Below are 23,515 nucleotides of genomic sequence, written 5' to 3' on the forward strand. Positions count from 1 at the left end.
CAAAAAGGTGCTTTTTTTCTATGAAAATCCCTATTTTTTACGATTTTTTGACTGCTGTGTCACCATTTTTCGGTGTATTTCAACCAGAAAAATGTTCACTTAAAGAGAATAACAAGCTACATAATGCAAAATTTTTACTTTTCAAAAATTCCAATTCTAAAGGGTCGAAACAAACCTGATCAATGCCGGGCAATACTGCTAGTTTTTGATAAAATTTTTTAAATGTTTGTTTAAATAAACCCATTTCAAGAAAGCATGCAGCCTGCAAGCCTTGTGTTGGCCAGCCTTGGTATAGTGCTTCATTTTTGAAAATGATAGGGTATGCTTTGTTGGGAATTTGGATGCTACTTCAAGCAAGTCAGTTGACCATGTAGATGTTCCCCTTGCTAGCTTGTGGTCTCCAGATGTTACTTGGGACATGTGTACTTAAAATACAATCAAAAGGAAACAATGTGAAAGTATGCTTCTCTTACTAATTGTTTTTGAATTGTTGATGGTTCTAGAATGTGTTGTTGGATTAAGGTTTATTACTATTATCATTATTGCATGTAATTCTTAATTAGTGTAGCATATTTTTAGAAAAAATAATAAAAGCCTTTGTGAGTGTGTGACTGTGATCTAATTTTAATACCACATGAAGTGAAGAGGTCAACAACAGTTATGGTATGCCTCTTCTTTGTATTGTCATACTTCATACTAAAGCCCTCAATTCTCTCGCTCTTAATTTTAAAATGGTATTAAGTATAGGAAATCATGTCAGTATTAAGCAATCTTAATTTAATTGCACATTTATTTAATTTCTTATTCCTTATTGTTTTTAGTATTTTATCTAAAAAAGAAATCCAACATACAATTTACAATGTAACCATTTACTTTCCATAGACACAGGCATGACTCTGTGGTTAAGAAGATCACTTTGCAGCCAAGTAGTTTTGGGTCAGCCACACTGTGAGGCATCTTCGACCAGTGTCTTCTACTATAACCCCAGGCTGACCAATGTCTTGTGAGTGAATTTGTCTGGAAGCCTGTCATATATATATATAAATAACAAAGATGTATAAGTGTCAATTCATTACAGCCATTTCAAGCGACTCCTTTAATTGATCGATAAAAGCATTACATTATTACAAAGGAAACCATTCTCATCAGATGACCGCATAGACTTCAAGCATAAAGGACAAGTTAGATATTTAAACATATTCATCAATAGAGAGCAAATATTTACAATGGTTCCACTGCTAAATTTAAAAGGAATACCTCTTAAAGGATTATGGGTGGGATATAAGTTAAGAGAGAAATGGAGGGAGTAAGTTTTAGACTTAGTTTACTTATACCATTAAAGCAAAAGATAAATATATTGATATATAAAGGCTAGACAGAAATTTCAACTATTACTAAATAAGGGGATAACGTATAATTTAATATATGATAATATAAGATTGCAGTATATAACAAATTTTATGAAAAAGTTTAAAAATTATATATTGCCACCAGATATTTATGCTGTAAAAACTTAAAAAAGGGAAGGAAATAAAAAATCAAAACGAATTAAAATATTAACAACTATAAATATAATATGAAAAAATATAAAGAATATATATACATAACAGAATGAAAATATAAAAAATATATTAAAAAATATGTGTAATAAAAATACATTATATATAGATGAACTGTTATACCTGTAGATTGTGGTGTTTGTAATATGTGTGTGAGTATGTGTGTTTAAATACATATAACATCTTAATAAAATATTACTGTCACTATTTAAACCAAACTGACAGGACCAAGTGACATATCTTTTTTTAAATGTTATATAATTCTATTTACTGAGTTATAACCTATTAACTTATTGGCTTCCGCAACCCAACTGCTCACACTCTTGAGCTACAACCCAAGCATCTCATTCCATGTTTTCCTTCCACAGCCTCATCTTGCCCCTGTGCCGGTGGCACGTAAAACGCACCCACTACACTCTTGGAGTGGTTGGCGTTAGGAAGGGCATCCAGCTGTAGAAACACTGCCAGATCAGACTGGAGCCTGGTGCAGCCTCCTGGTTTCCCTGACCCCGGTCGAACTGTCCAACCCATGCTAGCACAGAAAACGGATGTTAAACGATGATGATGATTCTATTTGTGGACTCTCCTGTTGTAGATGACAGGTGAGTGTTCTGCAGTTCCTTGCTGAACAACCTGCTCTGAAGATCTGTTTATAGCAATCAAATGTTTGTGCCGTACATTGGTTCACTCCTTCCATCAAATCAATATTACCTGTGCAGGTGCATGGTGTGCTGCACATCATATATCAAAGTGATCACAGAGTAATGTGAGATGGAGTGTTTGGCTCAAGAACACAATGCACTGCCTAGTCTGAGAATCAAACCCACAATCTCACAGTCATAAGTGCAACAACCTAACCAAATGCCCTCGTATTTTAGTGCAGCTCATATAACTGGTACAGTGTAACTACTACACATTCTTTTTCAAAAAAAAATAAAATAGCTCTCTGCTTATCTTAGCATGCCAGCTGCATATATCGCATTCAAACCTATTCATCACATCAGCTTTTCCTCCTTTCATGACCTTCCTCAAATTACAGTCTTCCACAACCAATGTTTTCTTCAAACAGCCACTACATCAATTTGATAAAACTTACTAGAAGATGGGCTCTTCTTAACCCTTTCAGTACCAACCCGGCTGAAACCGGCTCTTGCTTTGAGTACAAATGTCTTGTTTTCATAAGTTTTGAATTAAAATCTTCCACCAAACCTTAGTCACAATTTATGTTCCTAACACTTGTTGAATGATAACTAAGTTATTTTACTAAATTCTTTGTTATATTTAACATAATTCAAAGAAACACAGAATATCTCAAAATAGATACGGTATCGAAAGGGTTAATGAAAGTGTTCATAGGAAAGGTGCATCAGTTCAATTGTTATGGGTAGTACTAAATCTAATGGGTCTTATCTTTCATCTGAAAGTGAAGAACAGAAAGTGTTATAGTTGTTGCTCATGCTGTCAGCAAGTAAATGTCTACATTCCAAGCTACAGCATTATTCTTTCTGTTTTCACTCTCAAAGTGCGAGTAACTCGGGTCTATCAAATTCTTTCAGCCAAACATCATCGACACAGACCATCACCAGTTTCCTTGGATTCTGGATTTCACTCTAACTAAAACGAAGCTGCTGTTTATAGATTTTACAACAAAATACAATCTTCACAATGATTCAGTGCAATGAATGTCAAGGATTTATGTTACTATCATTTTAATGTATAGTTAATACCTCTCAGGTCACTCATTGCATTATTTGTAATCTATTTCCATCTGTCTGTCCGGTCTGTCAATTTGTCTGGACCAATTCAATTCTTCCACACCAAATGTCTTAATCTTCCATAGCAGTCTTCATATCCTCAACTTGATATTCAGTGCCTTCCTCAAGTTGATCGATATATGCTCTTCTTAGGCTGGCAAGGTAGCGGAACTGTCAGCACACCGGGCAAAATATTTAGCAGCATTTTGTCCATCTTTCTTCTTTCTCTTATTATTGAGCTGATCGTAGAAAGACTACCGTACATAACACTGCTTCAGTTCCAAGCAAATCTATGAATATGACATACTGCTATTAGAACATCATCATTTCTTAATGAGTCCACATCTGCATTGTTAGGTGTGTCTTAGCTCTGTGAGAAGTACTTTTAGCATTAGTAAACAACATTTAAGACTCCTTACTTAGTTGAGATCAATGATCGGTGTCTATTATTGAAAGCAAAATTATTCCTTTTCTTCCATCAGTCTGATATCACTTTATATAACAAACATCAAATGTGTGCAGAAAGAAAAAAAAGACAAAACAAAAAACCCTACCTGAACATGAATTTCAATCTATACTGTTCAAGAAATCTATGTAACATGCAAACTTTATTTTATTTTATTTTATTTATTTATTTTGCATGTATCTAGATTAAATTGCAGACTAAGTTTTGCATAGAATTAACAAGTCTTTTTATTCTGATATTCTATACATCTATTGTGAGGAATTCTTGCTTTTGAGATTGAAGATTACTTAGATCCTAATGTTTTTTTGTTTTTTATATTTCCTTAGTTTTTGCTCTGTTGTTACAACCTGCATGATCTTTGATTATCTCAGATTTTTCAAATAAAGATGTCACTCATTATTGGGAATAATTAATTAATAGAATCACAAAAGAAAATTATAAACATGAGAGCAATGGTTTTCAATCTAGAATTTATAAAAGACATTCTGAGATTGTAAATTGTTATTTGTTGCAGTCTGTTTTTAATTGTAAAACAATTTTTTTTTTTTTTGATATGTAAAATTTTATTATAGATATAGACTGACATTCTTCAGATTTTAGTCACATGTTGGAATACATTTTCTCTCTCTCACCGCTCTCTCCCCCGTTAATAAAGAGCTAAAAACCTTCAACTTATTAACGAATAGCTTTTACAGCTCATTCTTTCTTTGCCTTCTTAAAGGAAATAATTTGTACAAACTGATGTTTTTCTCAATTCATCATTTCTATAAAAGTTGTCACTAACTGTCCAGTATTGTGGTATTTTCATAGCAACAACTGTGCTTACTGTGCTATTTATTATTTTTTTTAATAGAAAGGATTATTATTATTATTATTATTATTATTATTATTAGTTGTTTTCTTTTCTTTCTTTTTTTTTACAAAGATCTTGTATGCCACTTCTAAGCCATAGAAAATCAATATCGCCTATCGTTAGTGTTGTTTCTATGTTTACATCATTTCCTCATCTCTTTCTATTCAACAATCCATGTTACAATTTTAAGCTTGGTTTCATTATAATATTTTCTTATTTTTTAATTTTATTTTACTCTTACTTATTATTATGTAAGTCTAGCCATTTTTTCTTTTTTTTTTCGAATTCTGAAATGAGTTTTCGCTTAGTTGTCTGGTGTACTTCAATTTAAAATTTAAAAAAATTATCATTTTTTTTTTTTACTTTGCACTGAACTGTTATTTATTTATGTTACTTATTGTTAAAATTCTGTTGCAAAGTTCCGATCATACTTTTTCTATATATTATTATTACCATAGAATTATTTAATTTGGTCTTAAGTGGGGTTTTTTCCCTCATCTCGACCTCATTGCCTACTTAGAACTTCCATTTGACAAGTATTGCTTTCATGAAAATACAGTGGTTGGTATATAATGTATGGCCCAGTTAAAATTACAAGACTTAAGTTATCACTTGTCTTAACTATGTCACTTGACTGCATTTATGTTATGCATATAGTAAAATGGTTTTTGCAGAGCTGCTCTATTTTCAGATGTATTGATTACTTTTAGTCTTGCCAACTGAGTAAAATATGATTCACTGAAGAGGTGTAATGAGACCGAAACATGCTTGTTATTTTTACCCATTGACTTTATAAAACAGATCCATTCTAATTCTTTAATCTCACTGGTGTTATATCCTTTGTGTGCTGCTTATCTCCCAGAGAAATTTTGCACCTACCAATTACTTTCATCGTTTATTTTTTTCAGTCATTGGATGGTAGCCATGCTGGGGCATTGCCTTGGAGGGTTTAGTCAAACAAATTGACCCTAGTACTTAATTTTTAAGTCTGGTCCTTATTCTATCAGTCTCTTTTACTGAACACTAAGATACAGGGAGGTAAACAAACTTCCACTGGTTATGAATAGATGGAACAAATGCACATGCACACACACACACACACACACATATATATATGCTCATGATGGGCTTCCACACAATTTCTGTCTACCAAATCTGATCACAAGGCATTGGTTGGCCCAGGGCTATAGTAGAAGACACTTGCCCAAGGTGCCATGCTGTGAGACTGAATCTAAGACCATGTGACTGCAAGGATTCTTAACTACACAACCATGCCTGTGCATATAATATCCATTTGATGAAAATTTGTTCGACTCACTTTATTACACAGGTTAGACCCTGCCATATTTAGAATGCAGAATGTTATGGTATTTTTTCCTAGGGCATCACCATTATCCTTTAACATCTGTTTTCCATGCTGGCATGTGTTGTATGGCCATATTGTTTATAGTGTCTATTTGTGTTCAGAAAATAATTGTATTTCATGTGATAGCAAGAATTATAGTAGTGCGTCAAATTTTATTGCTAAAAAGATGTCTGGAATTTATGTTTAATGTAGTCACCTTAACTTTAGTTTTGTGTTTTAATCAGGACACTTTTCATCTGTCTTCAAGTACTACTTTGTTTACATTTTCTTTTGCAATTAAAAGGAGGGAGCAGGTCCTGAACTGCAATAGAAACTTGTTTTATCCTTCAGTATTTAAACCAGCCATATCCATCCAAAATACTCTAACTGCTTTATTTTCAAACTCACCAAACCCAGCCTCTCACATCTACCATGCAATGTTATTCTAAAAGTAAATAATTCGAAGTAATATGAATAAGTGAGCATTACATTTGCCAGAGTAACCTGAATGTTGAAGGGTTAACCCTCATCTAAAATGTGTCTATTTGTGTCTGAGTGTGTGTGTGTTTGTGACAAACCTAAAGACACATGCAAAACAATCAAAACACAAAACATCCATCCATCATTTTCGCCACTTGCTATTCCTCAGAGGGTTGTGGGGGTAGAATTCTTGGGTACCTCCTGCCTTGTCCTCCATATGGTCCTGTCAGAAGTGGACATTACTATACTTTCCAGCTAGATTTGCAATTGTAACCAATTAAGAGTATGAACATTATCCAGCCATGTTGCTCTTAGTCTGCCCCTGGGTATCTTGCTGGTTGTCTTGGCTTAGAGAATTTGTCTTGCTATCCTTTCCTGCAAGGTTCTATTCACATGTCCATAGTACCAGAGCTATGATTTCTCAATGCAGAGAAGGAGGTCTATTAAACCTAAAAGGTCAAAGAAGAGGACCAAAGAAGAAATTCTATGCAATTTTTCTGTTTGCTGATGGTTGCCCTTCAATTTCTCATGCATTTGAGGGGATTCAGGAAATGATTGACAGGTTTTCTGTGGCAGCTCATTTGGACCATCAGCATCAAGAAGACTGAAGTTTTATTCCCACCAAAGCCTGGGACAGAACACACTCAAGATTCAAATGTGATGATTGGTAATAAACCCCTCAAATGGGTCAAGTCATCTAAATATCTTGTACAGTAAACTTTAAGAGTACCATTGATGATGAAACCAATGTTAGAATATGTAAGGCTACAAGTGCTTTTGGAAAATTTTCCCATCATTTGTGGGATGAACATGGTATCAGTCTGAAAACTAAAATAAATGTATATAGATCTTGAATTTTGAGCACACAATTGTATGGGTCAGAAGCACCAACTCTCTACTACAGATATAGAAAGAAACTTGAAACCTTTCACATGTCTGTGCCATATCTGAACCAAAATGGCAAAATATGATAGAAAAATGTAATATCTCCAGTATCAAAGCATGCTGCTGAGAATTCAGTGCAGATGGTTTGGACATGTTTGAATGAGAGGTGATTGCATTCTAATAATTCTTTTGTATGGCCAACAAATATAGAGATACTGTGGTAAAGGAAGACCTATCTTTAGGTGTAAGGATAAGTTGAAGCAATCACTAAAGTTTCTACAGCTTAAATTGACATCTTCAGAAGGTCATTGCCTAGATTGATCTGCATGGCATAAAATGTGTCAAGATGCATCAAAACGATTTGAGTTGAAGAAACAACAATAAAAGAATTATATCCTGCAATGAACACATGTAACTTTTAGTGTATTTATATCAATTTCACTTTGAGAAAGATATGACTGTCATACCTCACTTCCTCTTATTCTACATGTATGTATTTGTGTCTAAGTAAGAAAGCATCACAAGAAACTTGCAAGGGAACCTCTATGAATCATTTGGTCTGCAAGAAATAACAGCTAAATTTCCCCCAAAATGATATAATTTCCCTCAAAATTATGCCCTGTCATTATCATCATCATTGTAACATTCACTTTTCCAACCCTCACCTGTTTCCAAGCAAAGTAATATTTCCCCAAGGCCAGCCTTGTGAGTGGATTTGGTAGACAGAAACTGAAAGAATCTTCTCATATGTGTGTGTGTGTATTTTTCCCCCCTAACACCACTTGACAACCGATGCTGGTGTGTTTATGTCCCCATAACCTAGCAGTTTGGCGAAAGAGACCAATAGAATAAGTACTAGGCTTACAAAGAATACGTCTTGGGGTCAATTTGCTCAACTAAAGGCAGTGCCCCAGCATGGCTGCAGTCATATGAATGAAACAAGTAAAAGAATTTGCGAACGACACACCGGTCTCACGCCATTTCCGCTCCACTGGTCACTCCTTGCAACACCTGTCTGTGTTCGGTTTGTCCTTGCACAGAGGCCATCCGGATTCCCGTTTGCGCCGTGAACAGGAATTAATCTTCTCTCTTCGCTCTTATACGCCATTTGGTCTCAACTCTCCCCCCTCCTCATCTAACCCCCTCTCCCCCTCCTCATCTAACCTCCCCCCCCGACCCCTACTTCTCTTCAGTCCTTCATCCTTTCATCCCTACTCCTCTTCCCTTCTTCCCTCTTTCTCCCTCCCTCCTTCTTCCCCTTCCCTCTTTCTCTCTGCTCCCTCACTCCCCTTCTCTCCCCTCCTCTTCTCTCCTTCCTTCTCCCCCTTCCCCCTCCTCTTCTCCCCGTTCTTTCTCCCCCTCCCATCCCCCCTTACCTCCCCTCTTCCCTCATCTCCTCTCTCTACACTACACCATACGACTTTACACATCACATCATATATACATACACACGTCCAGACCTCTCATGCACACTAATACTCTCTCATACACACACACACACTCTTCTCATATACACACACACACACTCTTATGTTGGAGCGAGGTCATTTAACCCTATTATCTCCCCTAATTTCGCTCTTGCGTCTCACGTTTGATCTTTGACTTCTGGCCGAAATCAGATCGCCATGTTGATTCGCTAGCCTCTGCACGCATTTTTTTTTTCTCTCCTTCTTTCTGTGTTTCTTCTCTGTGTATCTTTCTGTTGAAGAGCGTAGGCTCGAAACGTTAAAGACTAGTTTTATTTATATTTCCTGAGCACCATACTAATACAATTGTTTGTTTGTATTCCACCTGCCTTCGTCTTTTGTTTATTTCCGTAAACCTGCCTTCGTCTTTTGTCTATTTTCATAAAGCTTCCCGTTATATATATATATATATATATATATATATAATATGAGGGAATATTATTCCAAACTTACAGGGAAAAATTCAATTTAGAAATACTAAATCAAATTTCACAAAATATAATATATATATATATATATATATATATAAATAGAAAAAATTTTTAAATATATATATATATATACATACACACACACACACACACACTCACTCACTTCAGTTTCAGTCTACTGAATTTGCTCACAAGATTTTGGTTGGTCCAGGGCTATTGTAGAAAAAACTTGCCCTAGGTCCCACGCAGTTAGACTGAACCCAGAACCATGTGGCTGGGAGGCAAGCTTCTTAACTACTCAGCCACACCTGTGCCTGCATCTATATGACAATTCAAAGGTTTTGACTTTTAACATTTGCAAAACAATTTATGTTAAAAATATCAGTTTATGTTAAATGACTTATTTCCTTTGTGGGATATGATTCAAGTTAACTTGTTGAATAATAATAATAATAATAATAATAATAATAATAATAATAATAATACTAAGAAATTTTTATTTTGTAATATCTTCTTTTTTTAACCTTCTGATTATGTTTCTTTAAATCATTTGTTTTATGGCTTCAAACTTCTGACAATCTTCAAAGGAAAAAAAAAAGCAAGATGGATTAAATTAGAGCAACCCTGGAGGAGTAAAGTTAAAGAACACTCCACCTTGTTTTCCTCTTCCTCTTTGCACCCTCTCTCTCTTTCATGCACACCTCTTCAAACAGAAACCATATCTTTCATGTGACTAAGATTACATCAGTTTTTCCTTCTCCATGTCAATCTTGCTCAGTTTTTCCCTCCACTTCTTTTCTCTGTTTCTCCATCTATCTGTCTCTCTCTCTCTCTCTCTCTCTCTCTCTCTCTCTCTCTCTTGCTGTCTGTTTTTCTCTCCTCCTCTCTCTCTCTCTCTCTCTCTCTCTCTCTCTCTCTCTCTCTCTCTCTCTCTCTCTCTCTCTCTCTTCATAGTAGTATGCAGACATAAATCTTCATGTAATATCTATTGGCTCAATCTAAAAGTTAATGAGGGTGATACGTAATCTCACTACAAGATGCAATTGACTGTGATCTCTCTCTCTCTCTCTCTCTCTCTCTCTCTCTCTCTCTCTCTCTCTCTCTCTCTCTCTCTCCCCTTCCTTCTTCCAACTCTCATAGTTTGCTCCAATAATGACTAGAATGTGATTCTCAGTTACAGAAGAAAACAAAATTGCTGGAGGAGAATTGTAGTAAATTTCATATGATTTTGTTTGTGTGTGATAAAAAAATATTTTTAGCACAAAAGTAAGTAATCTTTTTATTTTCCCTTTAGTCAGTGCAAGAGTGCGCATGCACATGTAGCTTTGGAGAAGAGAAAGGGACATAGAGATTTGCAATAAAAATATTTTTATAATTTGACAATTTTTACCTGCAACTTCACATGCATTTATGCAGTTTTTTTGTTTTCCCCACCTCTTTCCCTCCCTCTTCCTTTACTATCTTTCCCTCGTTCTCTCCTTCATCAGTTGTGCAGCTGGCTGTTCAGTAAAACTTTCAGTGTTTGCTAGAATTCATGATGATCCAAATCCGTCTCTTATTTTGTATACATACATACCTACATACAAGCAATATATGTATTGTCTTTACCAGTTGCTTTACCAAAACAATTAATCTTATATTTGTTACTATTGTTTTTATTTTTAAATATTCAACATCAAAAATCAATGGAAATTGTAGTTGTGATCCCTGTGCCAGTGGCACGTAAAAAGCACCATCCGAACGTGGCCGATGCCAGTGCCGCCTTGACTGGCTTTCGTGCCAGTGGCACATAAAAAGCACTAACGATTGTAGCCGTTGCCAGCCTTGCCTGGCACGTAAAAAGCACCCACTACACTCACGGAGTGGTTGGCGTTAAGAAGGGCATCCAGCTGTAGAAACACTGCCAGATCAAGACTGGAGCCTGGTGCAGCCTCCTGGCTTCCCAGACCCTGGTCGAACCGTCCAACTCATGCTAGCATGGAAAACGGACTTTAAACGATGATGATGATGATTATACTGCTCTGATAAAAAGTTTGTAAAATAGATTCTTTTTTTTTTTTATTGTATTTTTGGAAACAAAATTTTTGCCAATAATTACATCAATTCATTGATTATTCTTATTCACTTTATTCATTAATTATTTGGTTACAAACAAACCTATCATATTCTTATGTATTCTTCGCTGATCTCTGTTGTTTTTATAGACTCTGTATATTTTTCTTCAGATGATAAGGTTGTTGTTGCTCTTTTTGTTGTTATTTTATCTTTTGATTAACCCTGGTTGATCAAACTTATGACTGAAAGCATTTCAGCTGTGATCACTCCATCTTTTAGGGGCTATCTACGATTTACATTATCAAATGTGCCCTTCTCTTTTGTTAAGATAGCAGGATGTGCTTTGAAGAAGATTTTTATTGCTTCTTCTAACTGAGCAACCATACAGAGCATCAAACCCCAAAACCTGTTTGCACTACTGACCAATTTCATACAAGGCAATTTTTCCACAAACTGGAGGACCATGTGCTAAACAAAACACTATAAAGTACATTATATATAATTCAATTATTACATATCTCATACAAAAACACCTTGCAGATTGCAAAAATCAATTAAATAGGAATGGAGTTTTAAATTTTTATTCTTTCTCTGCAACCCAGTACCAAATTATCCACAGTTCAGTTCTGGTCTCTGGCTCAGTGATTGGGGACTCTTGACATAGAGGTTTGCAGAATTACAAGTTCTCATAGCATGTAGAAATTCCTCTAAATAGTAGAAGATATTATAGTTCTATATTTAAGAGATGAGGAATTATGTACATTATTTAAATTCAATGGATATTTGTCCTCATCTTGTTTGTTGTTAACATAACATTTCGGCTGATACACCCTCCAGCCTTCTTCAGGTGTCTTGGGGGAAATTTCGAACCTGGGTTCTCATTCCTAAGGTATTTTTCGATGCTATTATTATTATTGTTCAGGCATAGTGGTTAAGAGCATGGGCTCCTAACCCCAATATTCCGAGTTCAATTTCAAGCAGTGACCTGAACAATAATAATAATAATAATAATAATAATAATAATAGCATCGAAAAATACCTTAGGAATGAGAACCCAGGTTCAAAATTTCCTCTTGCTGGAATATAGCAGCTAAATCTTCAAATCAAACCATAGCATCTTAAAAATGCGAAGATGCATTGGGCTAGAAAGACCTAGAAGCTCTTAAAAGGGCAAGAAAGCCCCAGCTTCACTCTATTGATTATAGACTTGTTCAATCACAATTGATCTAGTAGATAAACACCAGCAACTATAAAATTCACTGCATTTTTAACCTAGAGTGTATGTTTGAAATGTGACACATGACTACACCATTGCTGTTTATTTTGTATTTTCTACACTGTAGCCTTGTGGCCTGATGTTTCTTCTTAAGAAATGATATTCAATTTAATTTTGTGTTCATTACATATTTCAATACCCATAGTACATCATTGCTATTAGCTTCTTCAATTGGTACATTCTCCAACCATTTTCTACACACCACACACACACACACACACTTGTTGATTACACTATCTACCATATGATATAATCCATTTTGTGTATGTCAATATACTTGATCTTGCTGAGAAGATTGCTTGAGGTTAAAATCTAAGTTAATGAGAATGTATGATTAGCAACTGGGCTACTGTGAGTTGAAGTCTCTTTAGATTCTCCATTCAGTTTTATACAAAATGCATTCGTCTGTGTAAGACTGAATTATACAACATGCTCTCGTGTAGTATATAATTCACTCCATCATTTCTCTAACAAAGTGACATTGGATTCTGTATATAACAGTATATTTATTAGCCATACACGTGTGTGTCTTTGTGTGTGTAATAAAAACTGACTCTTTAATGTCTCATTGTTGAATAACTTACTCCTGTTAGTCTTTATAGCAAGATTATGTGTGTTTACATGTAAAAAAAAATGCATGTAAAATGTTTATTTACACAAAATGGATATCTGATACAATAGTTGACTGATGGTAGTATTGGTAAAATGTTGAATAATGAAATACCTTTGATGTTTTGTTATGTTCTGTGATCAATTCACTTCTTAGGTCCTTCTAAGATAGATGAAATAAGTACCAATGAGTGACTCAGCTATTCTGTGAAAGGCAATGCTCCAGCATGGCAACAGTCCAATGACTAAAGCCAGTAAAGTAATAAAAGAATACCTTGTGTTATTTATAATACAATATTCCAGTTCTTATGATTTTATGGGGTAGCAATGTACTGGTTTTAATGGAATTTCAACACACTAGGAGAAATAAAGCCCTCTAGATGTTTTTCTCCAAGTTTGTATATGTAGCTTGCTTACCAACCACATAGTTCCGGGTTCAGTCCCACTGCGTGGCACCTTGGGCAAGTGTCTTCTACTTTAGCCTCGGGCCGACCAAAGCCTTGTGAGTGGATTTGGTAGACAGAAACTGAAAAAAGTCCGTCATATATATGTATATATATATATGTGTGTGTGTGTGTGTTTGTGTGTCTGTGTTTGTCCCCCCCCCCGCCCCCAACATTGCTTAACAACCGATGCTGGTGTGTTTACGTCCCCGTAACTTAGTGGCTCGGCAAAAGAGACCGATAGAATAAGTACTAGGCTTACAAAGAATAAGTCCTGGGGTTAATTTGATTGACTAAAGGCGGTGCCCCAGCATGGCCACAGGCAAATGACTGAAACAAGTAAGAGTTAAAGAGAAAGAGAGGTAATGTTTCTTTACTTTACCATCGTTTTTCTGTCTCTAGAAAGACAATATATGTTATACAAATGGCATCATTTATTACAGATTCATTTGTCATTGATTCAGGATGACATGGCAGGCTTAATTATGAACAGTAGTATGCTTATCATGGATTGATCTGTGATAACTCTTGTTAATGATCAGTTAAAGAATGCTTCACTGCAAAATCTGCCCAGCAACTATCCACAATTCTCAGCTACCCAGAATGCATTGACTATCATTTGTGCTTACATAACTATGCTGCAAGGGTGTGCATTTTTATGTGCACTTGTGCTTCTCAGTATACAAGCAGTCAACAGAAAAAGTACAGAGATGCCTGATCCTAACAAACAACAGAGATGAGTGTCTTCTTCACTGGAAAAGATAGACTATCAAATAAATATGTGATGGTGGAAGCTTCATGGCTTATGGGACTAACATTTGTTCCATTTACAAAGTGTGTGCAGAGGATTCATTTATCAGGTGTTTTTTTGTTGTTTTTTTTCTTTTTTGTAGTCAAATCCACAAGGGTAGATGTATATGCAATCTTATAATTCTAGCATTACTTGGACGGATTTTTTTTTTATTTAGGTTTCTGGTGTTTTTGTTGTCCTGAAAGATCTTGATGGAGAGATCTTTCCTTTGAGATGCTTGGTTTTAGAGATGTTTCCTCTTCCTTCACATTTCAATCCTTCTATATCAAATCATTTGCCTTGAACTTCTTTAACATCCTGGTCATGTTGCTGAGGTGTATGTACTACCATGTCTCACCTGTTAATAGTAATATTGAATATAGCTGCTTCATAATGGATGAGAGTAAAGCTATTTTAGACATGGTCAGGGTAAAAAAAAGGAAGAAAAAAGTAACTGAAATATGCCAAGAAATTAATCTCTCAGTCGGATCAGAGCAGGTAATTACAAGAAGCTAAAAGAATAAAAAAATTTTATAGCAGAATAGCTTATGAAAGTACTACCAGAAACAAGGACTATCACACTAACAACCAATACAGGCAGCTCAAGCATCATATATATATATATATATATATATATATATATATATATAACTGTTTTGAGAAAGAATATGATTAATCAGAAATTCTCTCACAAAGTTAAGATTTGCACTTAGAAGTGCTCAAGAGGAACTTGAGACAAAACATAAAAATATATATAATATGAAGAAATGTAAGAGCAGTTAATTTAATCCATAAGCATGACTCTGATTTCAGTTGAATTTAAAGAACAAGTATATACGTGATACATTAAAAATATATAAATACATAGACATTTTTTTATAAATCTATAAATAAATAAATATATTAAAAATATATATATATATATAAGATAAAAGTTTTTTTTTTTAATTTTAGACATAAATATATTAAAACATACATGTATAGGCGCAGGAGTGGCTGGGTGGTAAGTAGCTTGCTAACCAACCACATGGTTCCGGGTTCAGTCCCACTGCGTGGCATCTTGGGCAAGTGTCTTCTGCTATAGCCCCGGGCCGACCAATGCCTTGTGAGTGGATTTGGTAGACAGAAACTGAAAGAAGCCTGTCGTATATATATATATATATATATATATATATATATGTTGTGTGCTGGTGTGTTTACATCCCCGTCACTTAGTGGTTCGGCAAAAAGAGACCGATAGAATAAGTACTGGGCTTACAAAGAATAAGTCCCGGGGTCGATTTGCTCGACTAAAGGCGGTGCTCCAGCATGGCCGCAGTCAAATGACTGAAACAAGTAAAAGAAAGAAAAAAAGAAATATGTAAATATATTGAAGAAGGCCTGAAGTAGTGATGAAGGCGAAATAAAAGATACAAAGAAAAAAGAGATTTAAAAGTCAGGATAGTTGAAAATTGTTAAAATAGGGAACCAACGGCCGTTGCTAGAGGTTAATTGCTGGTAAAAATAAGAGGACATAGCACTCACTATTTAGCAATTCCCCCTTCTTCAGGTTTTACATTGGCAAGTTGACAATGACAAGTACTAGAGGGTTAGGTTTTTTTTTTTATAGACAAGAGGCATGGGTGGGGGAAGAAAGAGAATGAAATATATCCCAATAAAATATTCATGACAATGAATAAAAGTTTGTCTTAAAATGGATCTTAGTTCAATTCTAATCAGGGTCACTAAAGTGTAAAAACGTTGTGTAACTTTAATGTTTCCATGAAAAAAACCCACATCTGACAATTTGTTAAGTAGTGATAGATTATGCATTTGAAAAATAATGAGTACTTCCCTTTAACATAATTTACACTTACCTAAGTTAGCGTTATATGAGGGAGCTTTGGATTCAATGGACCATTTTAGTGTATACTTTCTGTTTTCTGATTTGAGCTTGTGGTTATACTTAGCAAGCATGGTAGCCATTTTATATTTAGGATTTTTAAAGAATTGATATGAGTTCAATATCTACACTTAAAATCTATGGTACTACTGATGTATATTTTACGTTGTGCATCTGGTGTGGATACCTGGCATTTATAAATAACATATCGCACACGATATCCTGCAAGAGGATAGGAATCATTCACCCAACAATTGCATCTTTTTCTTCTTTTTTGCTGTTTCATTTTTAATTGAGGTAAATTTGGAGCCAGGATATTAGTTTGTTGGCTGATAATGTTATTTAAATTATGAGTATCAGTTTCAGATTGGGCAGTCATACTGGAGCTAAAAGTTGCATGTGTTTTATTTATATATATGTATATATATATATATATATACTAGCACTATGACCCGGCGTTGCCAGGTCATAATGCTAGTGCATACATATACAGCTGCGTGTGTGCGCACATACACGCAAGTACTGTCCAAATCTCTGACCAATCACATACAGCTAGCTGGCATTTTGATTGGGTTTTGGATAGAAAATTCACAGACAAGTCACTTCTATTGATTTTTTAATGGCTTTGCGGGGTGACTGGGGAAATGTAAAGATGTGCACGACCACCCTTGGACGGTTTTGAATGACCATAAAATGTGTGAGCCCTCTAACTGAAAAATTGTGGATTTGTATAAAGGACACACACACAGACAGACATTTTGCCTTTTATATATATAACTTATAAAATAAGGGCAAAAGAAAAATTCTAATGCCTTTTGGCATTAGAATTTTTCTTTTGCCCTTATTTTATAAGTTATTTATATATTTAACCTTTAAAGGTATTTTTTTAATATGCAGGCCATTGATAAAATTTTTTTTTGAAAAAATGTTATCCTACATTAGATGTATATATATATATATATATATATATATACACACACTGTCAAAGTATAAATAAAGTACCACTAAAACTAATAACTGTCAGTATATAACACACAAAATCTTAATAAGGACTAGATAATAGCATTGGTCCATATAGTTTCATTGATTTGCATATTAAAATTAGTGAAGACTAATGTTGCTTATTTAATAATTCAGCTGTTACAGCTGATCAAATGCTTCATTAAAAATCATCCCACCTGTACCAGTTTTAAAGAAAAAAAGAATAAATAAATGGATATCAACAGCAAACTGAAAAGTAGTTTAGAATCTCCAGAATGTTTACCATAACCTTTTTCTGTGACAAGTTGGTGTGGTTTAGAACTTGGTGCTAACACTTCAAAAAGTAATCTTGGGATTGGCAGAGAATGAAAATACATTTTGTGATTTTGTTAGTGTATTGGGTCTTTTTTTTTTTTTTGCCCATTAGATTCTTTGAAAGATTTTTCAATCTGGTTTGATTGGTTGGTTAACCACCAAGTTATTAGTAAATGGAGTCCATGATCTATTTTTCATGTCCAGTTCAAAGAACCTCATTAACTGCATGAACTAATGACTTTTGGTGTCACATCAACATCGCTATTTTCCCTTTCATCTCCACAAATCGAAAATTCTTGTCTTGCCAATAATTATGTGTGTGTGTGTGTAAACTTTGTATTATACAATAATTTTACCATTTTCCCATTGTACATGAATTTTCATTATATTTTTATTTTTTTAATGTTGTGTTATATTCTATATATTACTTACAAAACCCTCTGTAATAAAACTGAGCATTTTCCTAATTTTTATGGTATAATGTGTGTTGTTGTTTAAATCCAGGTCAGTCTTGATTGAGCAGATTGACAATCAAAAGTGTTCCAGCTTTGAGCCTCCCATCTTTTTCTATATTTTTGACTACATTGTCTAATGTAATTCTAGATGGTAGAATATCTTATGTAAGGAAATTTAGTTGTTATTTCTAGCAGATCTAATCAATTATATATAAACTTCATGCATGTTAGATGTGGTGCCAGTTTGTTTATTGTAATGGGGTTATCCAGAAACTGTCCTGTTATTATTTGGGGTTAAAACAATGAGCTAGCTAAGTAACCCAGTTCATTAAGTTGCTCCTTATCAACCCTTGGCCTGCAAGAAATAGCAACCCTATTTTTCTCAAATCACATAGTCTAAAAAAAAAGAAGGAAGAAGACATTGACTAGTGTAGACCTACATAGACTACCATACTGTAATAAAAGATGAGATGGTTACAGTTTGAATGCTTTCATCATAGGTCAAATCAGTCAGGGCAACTAAGTCCTGAACAATAACTGCCTATTTTATGCATTGACACAAGAGGTCACCTTCATAGGAATGAAACCACAATACCATAAATTCTAACCTTGCTCCTAACTAGCAGCCAATCTACTTTTGATTTACTTTCTGCTTCAACTCAACTATCTTATGCTAGTTAATTGAGTTTCACTAGTAAAAATAGAATTTATCATGTTTTTTGTTTTAATAGATTTTATAAGAATGTTTTCACAAATAAATGACAAATTTCACTGAATGTTTTCTTACTTTCTCTTTGATGTAGGGCCACGATGGGCTTCCTGGAATCTAGGCATATTTTTATGTATCCGCTGTGCGGGTATTCATCGCAACCTTGGTGTACATATATCCAAGGTGAAGTCAGTAAACTTAGATACTTGGACTGCAGAACAACTAGCTGTGAGTAAATCACCATTTTTAAAAAAAATCTGTTGCTTATTTCCTACATACACACTTTTTTTTTCTTTTATGAATGTTTAAGGATGTCTGATTGCTTGTGAAATATTAATGTTAATAACTGCCCTGCCCTCAGAGTGTGACCTTGTATCTAATTTAGAAAATAGTATTACTAATATTACTATACAAAAGCATAAATGTGCCTGATTTTGTCATGCAGAACAAAGCATAATAGATGTGTTATGAACTTGTTTCTTTTTTAATTAAATAAAATACCATAAAAAAATAAAGTGTTTTTACATTTAGTGATCATGTGGGAGGTGTGGTCATACTTTTGGTAACTTTGTTCACCATTCAGAACATCCATCCTGCAACCCTATCCAGTCTCTACACTTATTGCCTGCTCTCCCTTAACTTCCTTCCTATTCATACTAATCATCGGTCACTCCTCCACTTTTGTTCATCAGGCATTATATTCATCCTCCTACTATCACCCTGTCTTTAACACTCCCCACATGCTTGCAACCTCTTGTTCTGTTTCCCACTCCCACTCATCTTCTTATTGTTGGTTCATCCTGACACTTCCGGCTTCATCTCTCTTTCTAGCTGCACCCCAATTACTCTCATCCACTCATCTATGATGCAAGTAGCTTTGTATCTCCTCGGCAGCAAGAAACCTGTTCCTGCCCTCATCATCATCATCATCATCATACGTCTGCTTTCCATGCTAGCATGGGTTGGACGATTTGACTGAGGTTTGGCGAACCAGATGACTGCACCAGGCTCCAATCTTGATCTGGCAGAGTTTCTACAGCTGGATGCCCTTCCTAATGCCAACCACTCCGAGAGTGTAGTGGGTGCTTTTATGTGCCACCGGCATGGAGGCCAGTCTTTTTACACATGCCACCGGCACAGGTGCCAACTTCTCATCAACTAGCATAAAACTACTTCCTCTCAACTGTACTCCCACTCAAAGGGGTTCTTCTCTTTCAAGTTATATGGCAACCTTGCTAGCATTGGTGCCACAAAAAAGTACATAGCACATTCTGTAAAGTGGTTGATGTTAGGGAGGGCATCCAACCATAGAAACCTGGCCAAAGCAGCAAATATTTGAGCATGACCCAATCCTCCAACACATCCAACCCTATTGAACCAATCCAATCCAATCCATGTCAGCATAGAAGATAGATGATGATGGCGACTATTATTATTTCCCGTCAATTTCTATGTCACTGTTGATGATAGATGATTCTGAAGTACTTTCATGTTGGAAATAGTTTTGGGCAATGGCACTCTATTATGAGGAAAATATTGTTGGTTACATACATGTAAGTTGAGAAACCAATAAAATATCAATTTACTCTTTGTTGTTAACCAACTGGCCCTAACTTTTACTTTTCTCTTTACTCTCATTTAAAATACATACTCATATCTCTGCACCATCAAGCATCCTTTACTCCGCTACTCAGTCCTGGCCCCACTTATTCCTACTCACTTTGTACCTTGAAGATCCACCCTGGCACCCCATCACAATTTTTATCGCTTTCCAGTTCCATCTGATCACTCCCACCCTCTCTGTGACTAGTCATGCAGCTCCTCTACAGTGCAAAGCATGTTCTGCTCTGGCCCTTTTCTGTCATGCTTTACCCCTCACTATTCTTCATCTCTGAACATAAAGTTGCTCTCTTGGGGTTTGTAGTCTTACCAGCTGCATGACGACCTCTCTAGCACTAGTAGCACAAAAAAAGCACCCAAAACATGCTGTAAAGTGTTTGGCTTTAGGAAAAGCATCAGCCATAGAAATGATGCCAAAGCTGGCATTATAGTATGATGCACTCCTTGTCAAACATGGATGCTAAGTGATGTTTTATTATTCTTTATTTACACAGATAAAGACATTAAGAAGCAAATTCATAATTGGTTGTGTAGTTTAAGGAGTTACATCAGTTAGTACCTGTTGACCATTACATTGATCTTCATACCATGTTTTTAAATAAACCAGTTTACAATTGCTATCTTAGTCAAAGTAATTGTAATAAAACTTGATTTTGTTCATGTGTTATTATTGAGAAGTTAAGGACACCCAGCTATAAACACATAAACAATCCTAAATCACTCATCTCAGATTGACATAGAAATCAATGGGAACAGGAAATGAAAATGATAATGTTTTTGCCTTTATTTGGTATTTTATTTTTATAAAGAAACAAGTTCGTAACATATCTTTTGCTTTCTTATGTGCATCAACATCAGGCTCATGTATATATTTGGAATAATAATCTTGCTAACAATTGTTTCTAATACAGGCTCAAGGCCTGAAATTTGATGGAGAGGGTTAGTCATTATCATCTACCCCAGAACTTGACTGATGTTTCATTTTATTGACCTTAAAAAGGATGAAGGGCAAAGTTGATTGCAGCAGGATTTGAGGTCAGCATATAGAGAGTTGAGAAAAATGCTGCTGTGCAGTTTATCCAACATGCTAAGGATATTACCAGCTTTCCACCTTAACACCAGGTCACACATTGGGAATGGCTTAGTTACAGTATTCCCCAGTATTTTGACTGGTATTTTATTGTATTGACCTTAGAAGGGTAAAATGCAAAGTTGACTTTAACCCTTTCGTTACCAAACCGCCCAAAGCCGCCTGAAAAAAATTTTGGTTAATGTGACCAAACCGCCCAAACCCGCCCGAATTTACCTATTCATATTTAAATGAGAATATCAGAGCAAATCTCTTTAGTACATTTCTTTAGTACATTCGTGAAAACATGTAATTATGCTTCGTAAACAGTTCATCTACAGTTTTGTACAAAGATCGACGTGTAATTTTAATTCCCTGAATTTTGGGAGATTTTTTTCCACATTTTTTTCGGCATCGATTTTTCTTCAACTTTGAAAATAGATAGGAGTTTCATGTTATCAAGCATTGATTCCAAATTGGAAAATTTGTGAAACAAATACTGGGTACTGTTGTGGATTTAGTTTTTATACAGGGAAACTAATGTTAGTCAGCATGACTTAGGGTATGATGTGGTCTGGAAGTTATTGTTTGAAGCGATCACTGCTAGTATAAGCATGAACCTGGATGGGAAACTTCTGTTAGATAATAATATACTGTCAGCTGACTAGAAGTTAGGTATTGCTAAGATAGAACCCCCTCCCAAGGAAGACATGCCACCTCACTAGAAATAACTAGTGAGGTCAAATCTGAAATGTTGGGCCTTGGAAATGAGCTAATATATGAGTGAGACACAGTCTTTTTTTTTTTTTTAACAGTCATATTTCAATGCTATCTTGAGTAAGTAAAGTATGCAGGTACTGTCTAGAGTCCTAGGACACATAGGACTGGCATATAAAGGATAAGATCACAACATTCTTCCAAGACAGGACACTAGTCCATCACAAGCTTTTACTCATTTACAGCTGGAGCAATGTGAAATAAAGTGTTTTGCTCAAGAGCACAATGCACTGCCTGGTCTTGCGACCAACATCATAGCCACTATGCCATGTACCTTCACCATCTTGGTTAAGGCAAGGGTTTAATTGGAGAAGGATCCTTAAGGTTCTTCCTGTTGCCAAGTCATGCTTTCTCTTCTAGCAAGGGATATGTTTTTCCAGAAGCTTTTGAAAGTGCAGAGTGACTGGTCATAATATTGACCAAGAATGTATATGTTCCTACAACTTCATTCAAATGGTGTCAAGTATAGAATATCCACATGTGTACCTATTTGCGCAATCACACATACATACACACAGTTTCCGGATGAGTTTTACGTCTGGATGCCTTTCCTATCATCAACTGCTTTAAATAGTCTTACAAGCTGCAGGGTGCTTTTTTTCTGTGGCACCAGCACTGCAGAGGTTGTCTAATACTCAGCAAGACTAAATAATCCTGTCACCCTTACTTTCTCACTACTTGATTTTCCAACCTCTTGTATGTATAAAACACATACACATATATATATGATTGTGCCTATTTACAAATCCCTATCTTTAACTGATGCTCCCTAATTCCTTCCATTTGGGTAAGTAAAACAGCTTCTCTAACTAAAGTTTCACTCTAATTTGATCTGTGTCAATTAATGCACGTATCTTGTGAAATAATATGCAGTCCAATAAAGTGTAGTGAAGGCAGCCCATCTTGGAATAAATTCAATGAAATAAAAGTAATATTTCATTGTGGACAGCATTACTAGTTTAGGCTGGGGTACAGCTCTTTGTTCCAAAATAGAGTGCTCTGAGTTTGGAAAGACACGATGAACATCTTCATCTATTTTGACTGTGGTTACTAACAGAAGGATACTCTAAAAAGCCATCAGCTGCATAAAAAATAAATTTACATAGGATAATAGGATTGTGAATACATGGAAAGGCCTTGTATTTCATCCCTGTGTAACACATACTAACAAGGAGAAACTAATGCAAAACTGAAGATGCTTATGGAGTTAGGATGATCATCTTACACTTGTATAAGTAATTATACAAGTGTATACAACTGTCAATCCAAAAAGTAAGTAAAATCTTCCAAATTAA

General features: G+C 35.2%; 1 protein-coding gene across 4 annotated transcripts in view; it reads left to right on the forward strand.

Annotated features, from left to right (window-relative positions):
- Positions 1–23,515, forward strand: part of LOC115215549 (stromal membrane-associated protein 1) — a 150,283-nt gene that overhangs the window by 42,617 nt on the left and 84,151 nt on the right. For all 4 annotated transcript variants that reach the window (XM_029784737.2, XM_029784738.2, XM_029784741.2 and 1 more), the window contains exon 2: positions 18,849–18,982. In XM_029784737.2, coding sequence (XP_029640597.1) covers positions 18,849–18,982 — 134 coding nt within the window. The remainder of the gene's footprint in view (positions 1–18,848; positions 18,983–23,515) is intronic.

This window comes from Octopus sinensis, linkage group LG9 (genome assembly GCF_006345805.1).
Source record: "Octopus sinensis linkage group LG9, ASM634580v1, whole genome shotgun sequence".
Classification (NCBI taxonomy): Eukaryota; Metazoa; Mollusca; class Cephalopoda; order Octopoda; family Octopodidae; genus Octopus; species Octopus sinensis.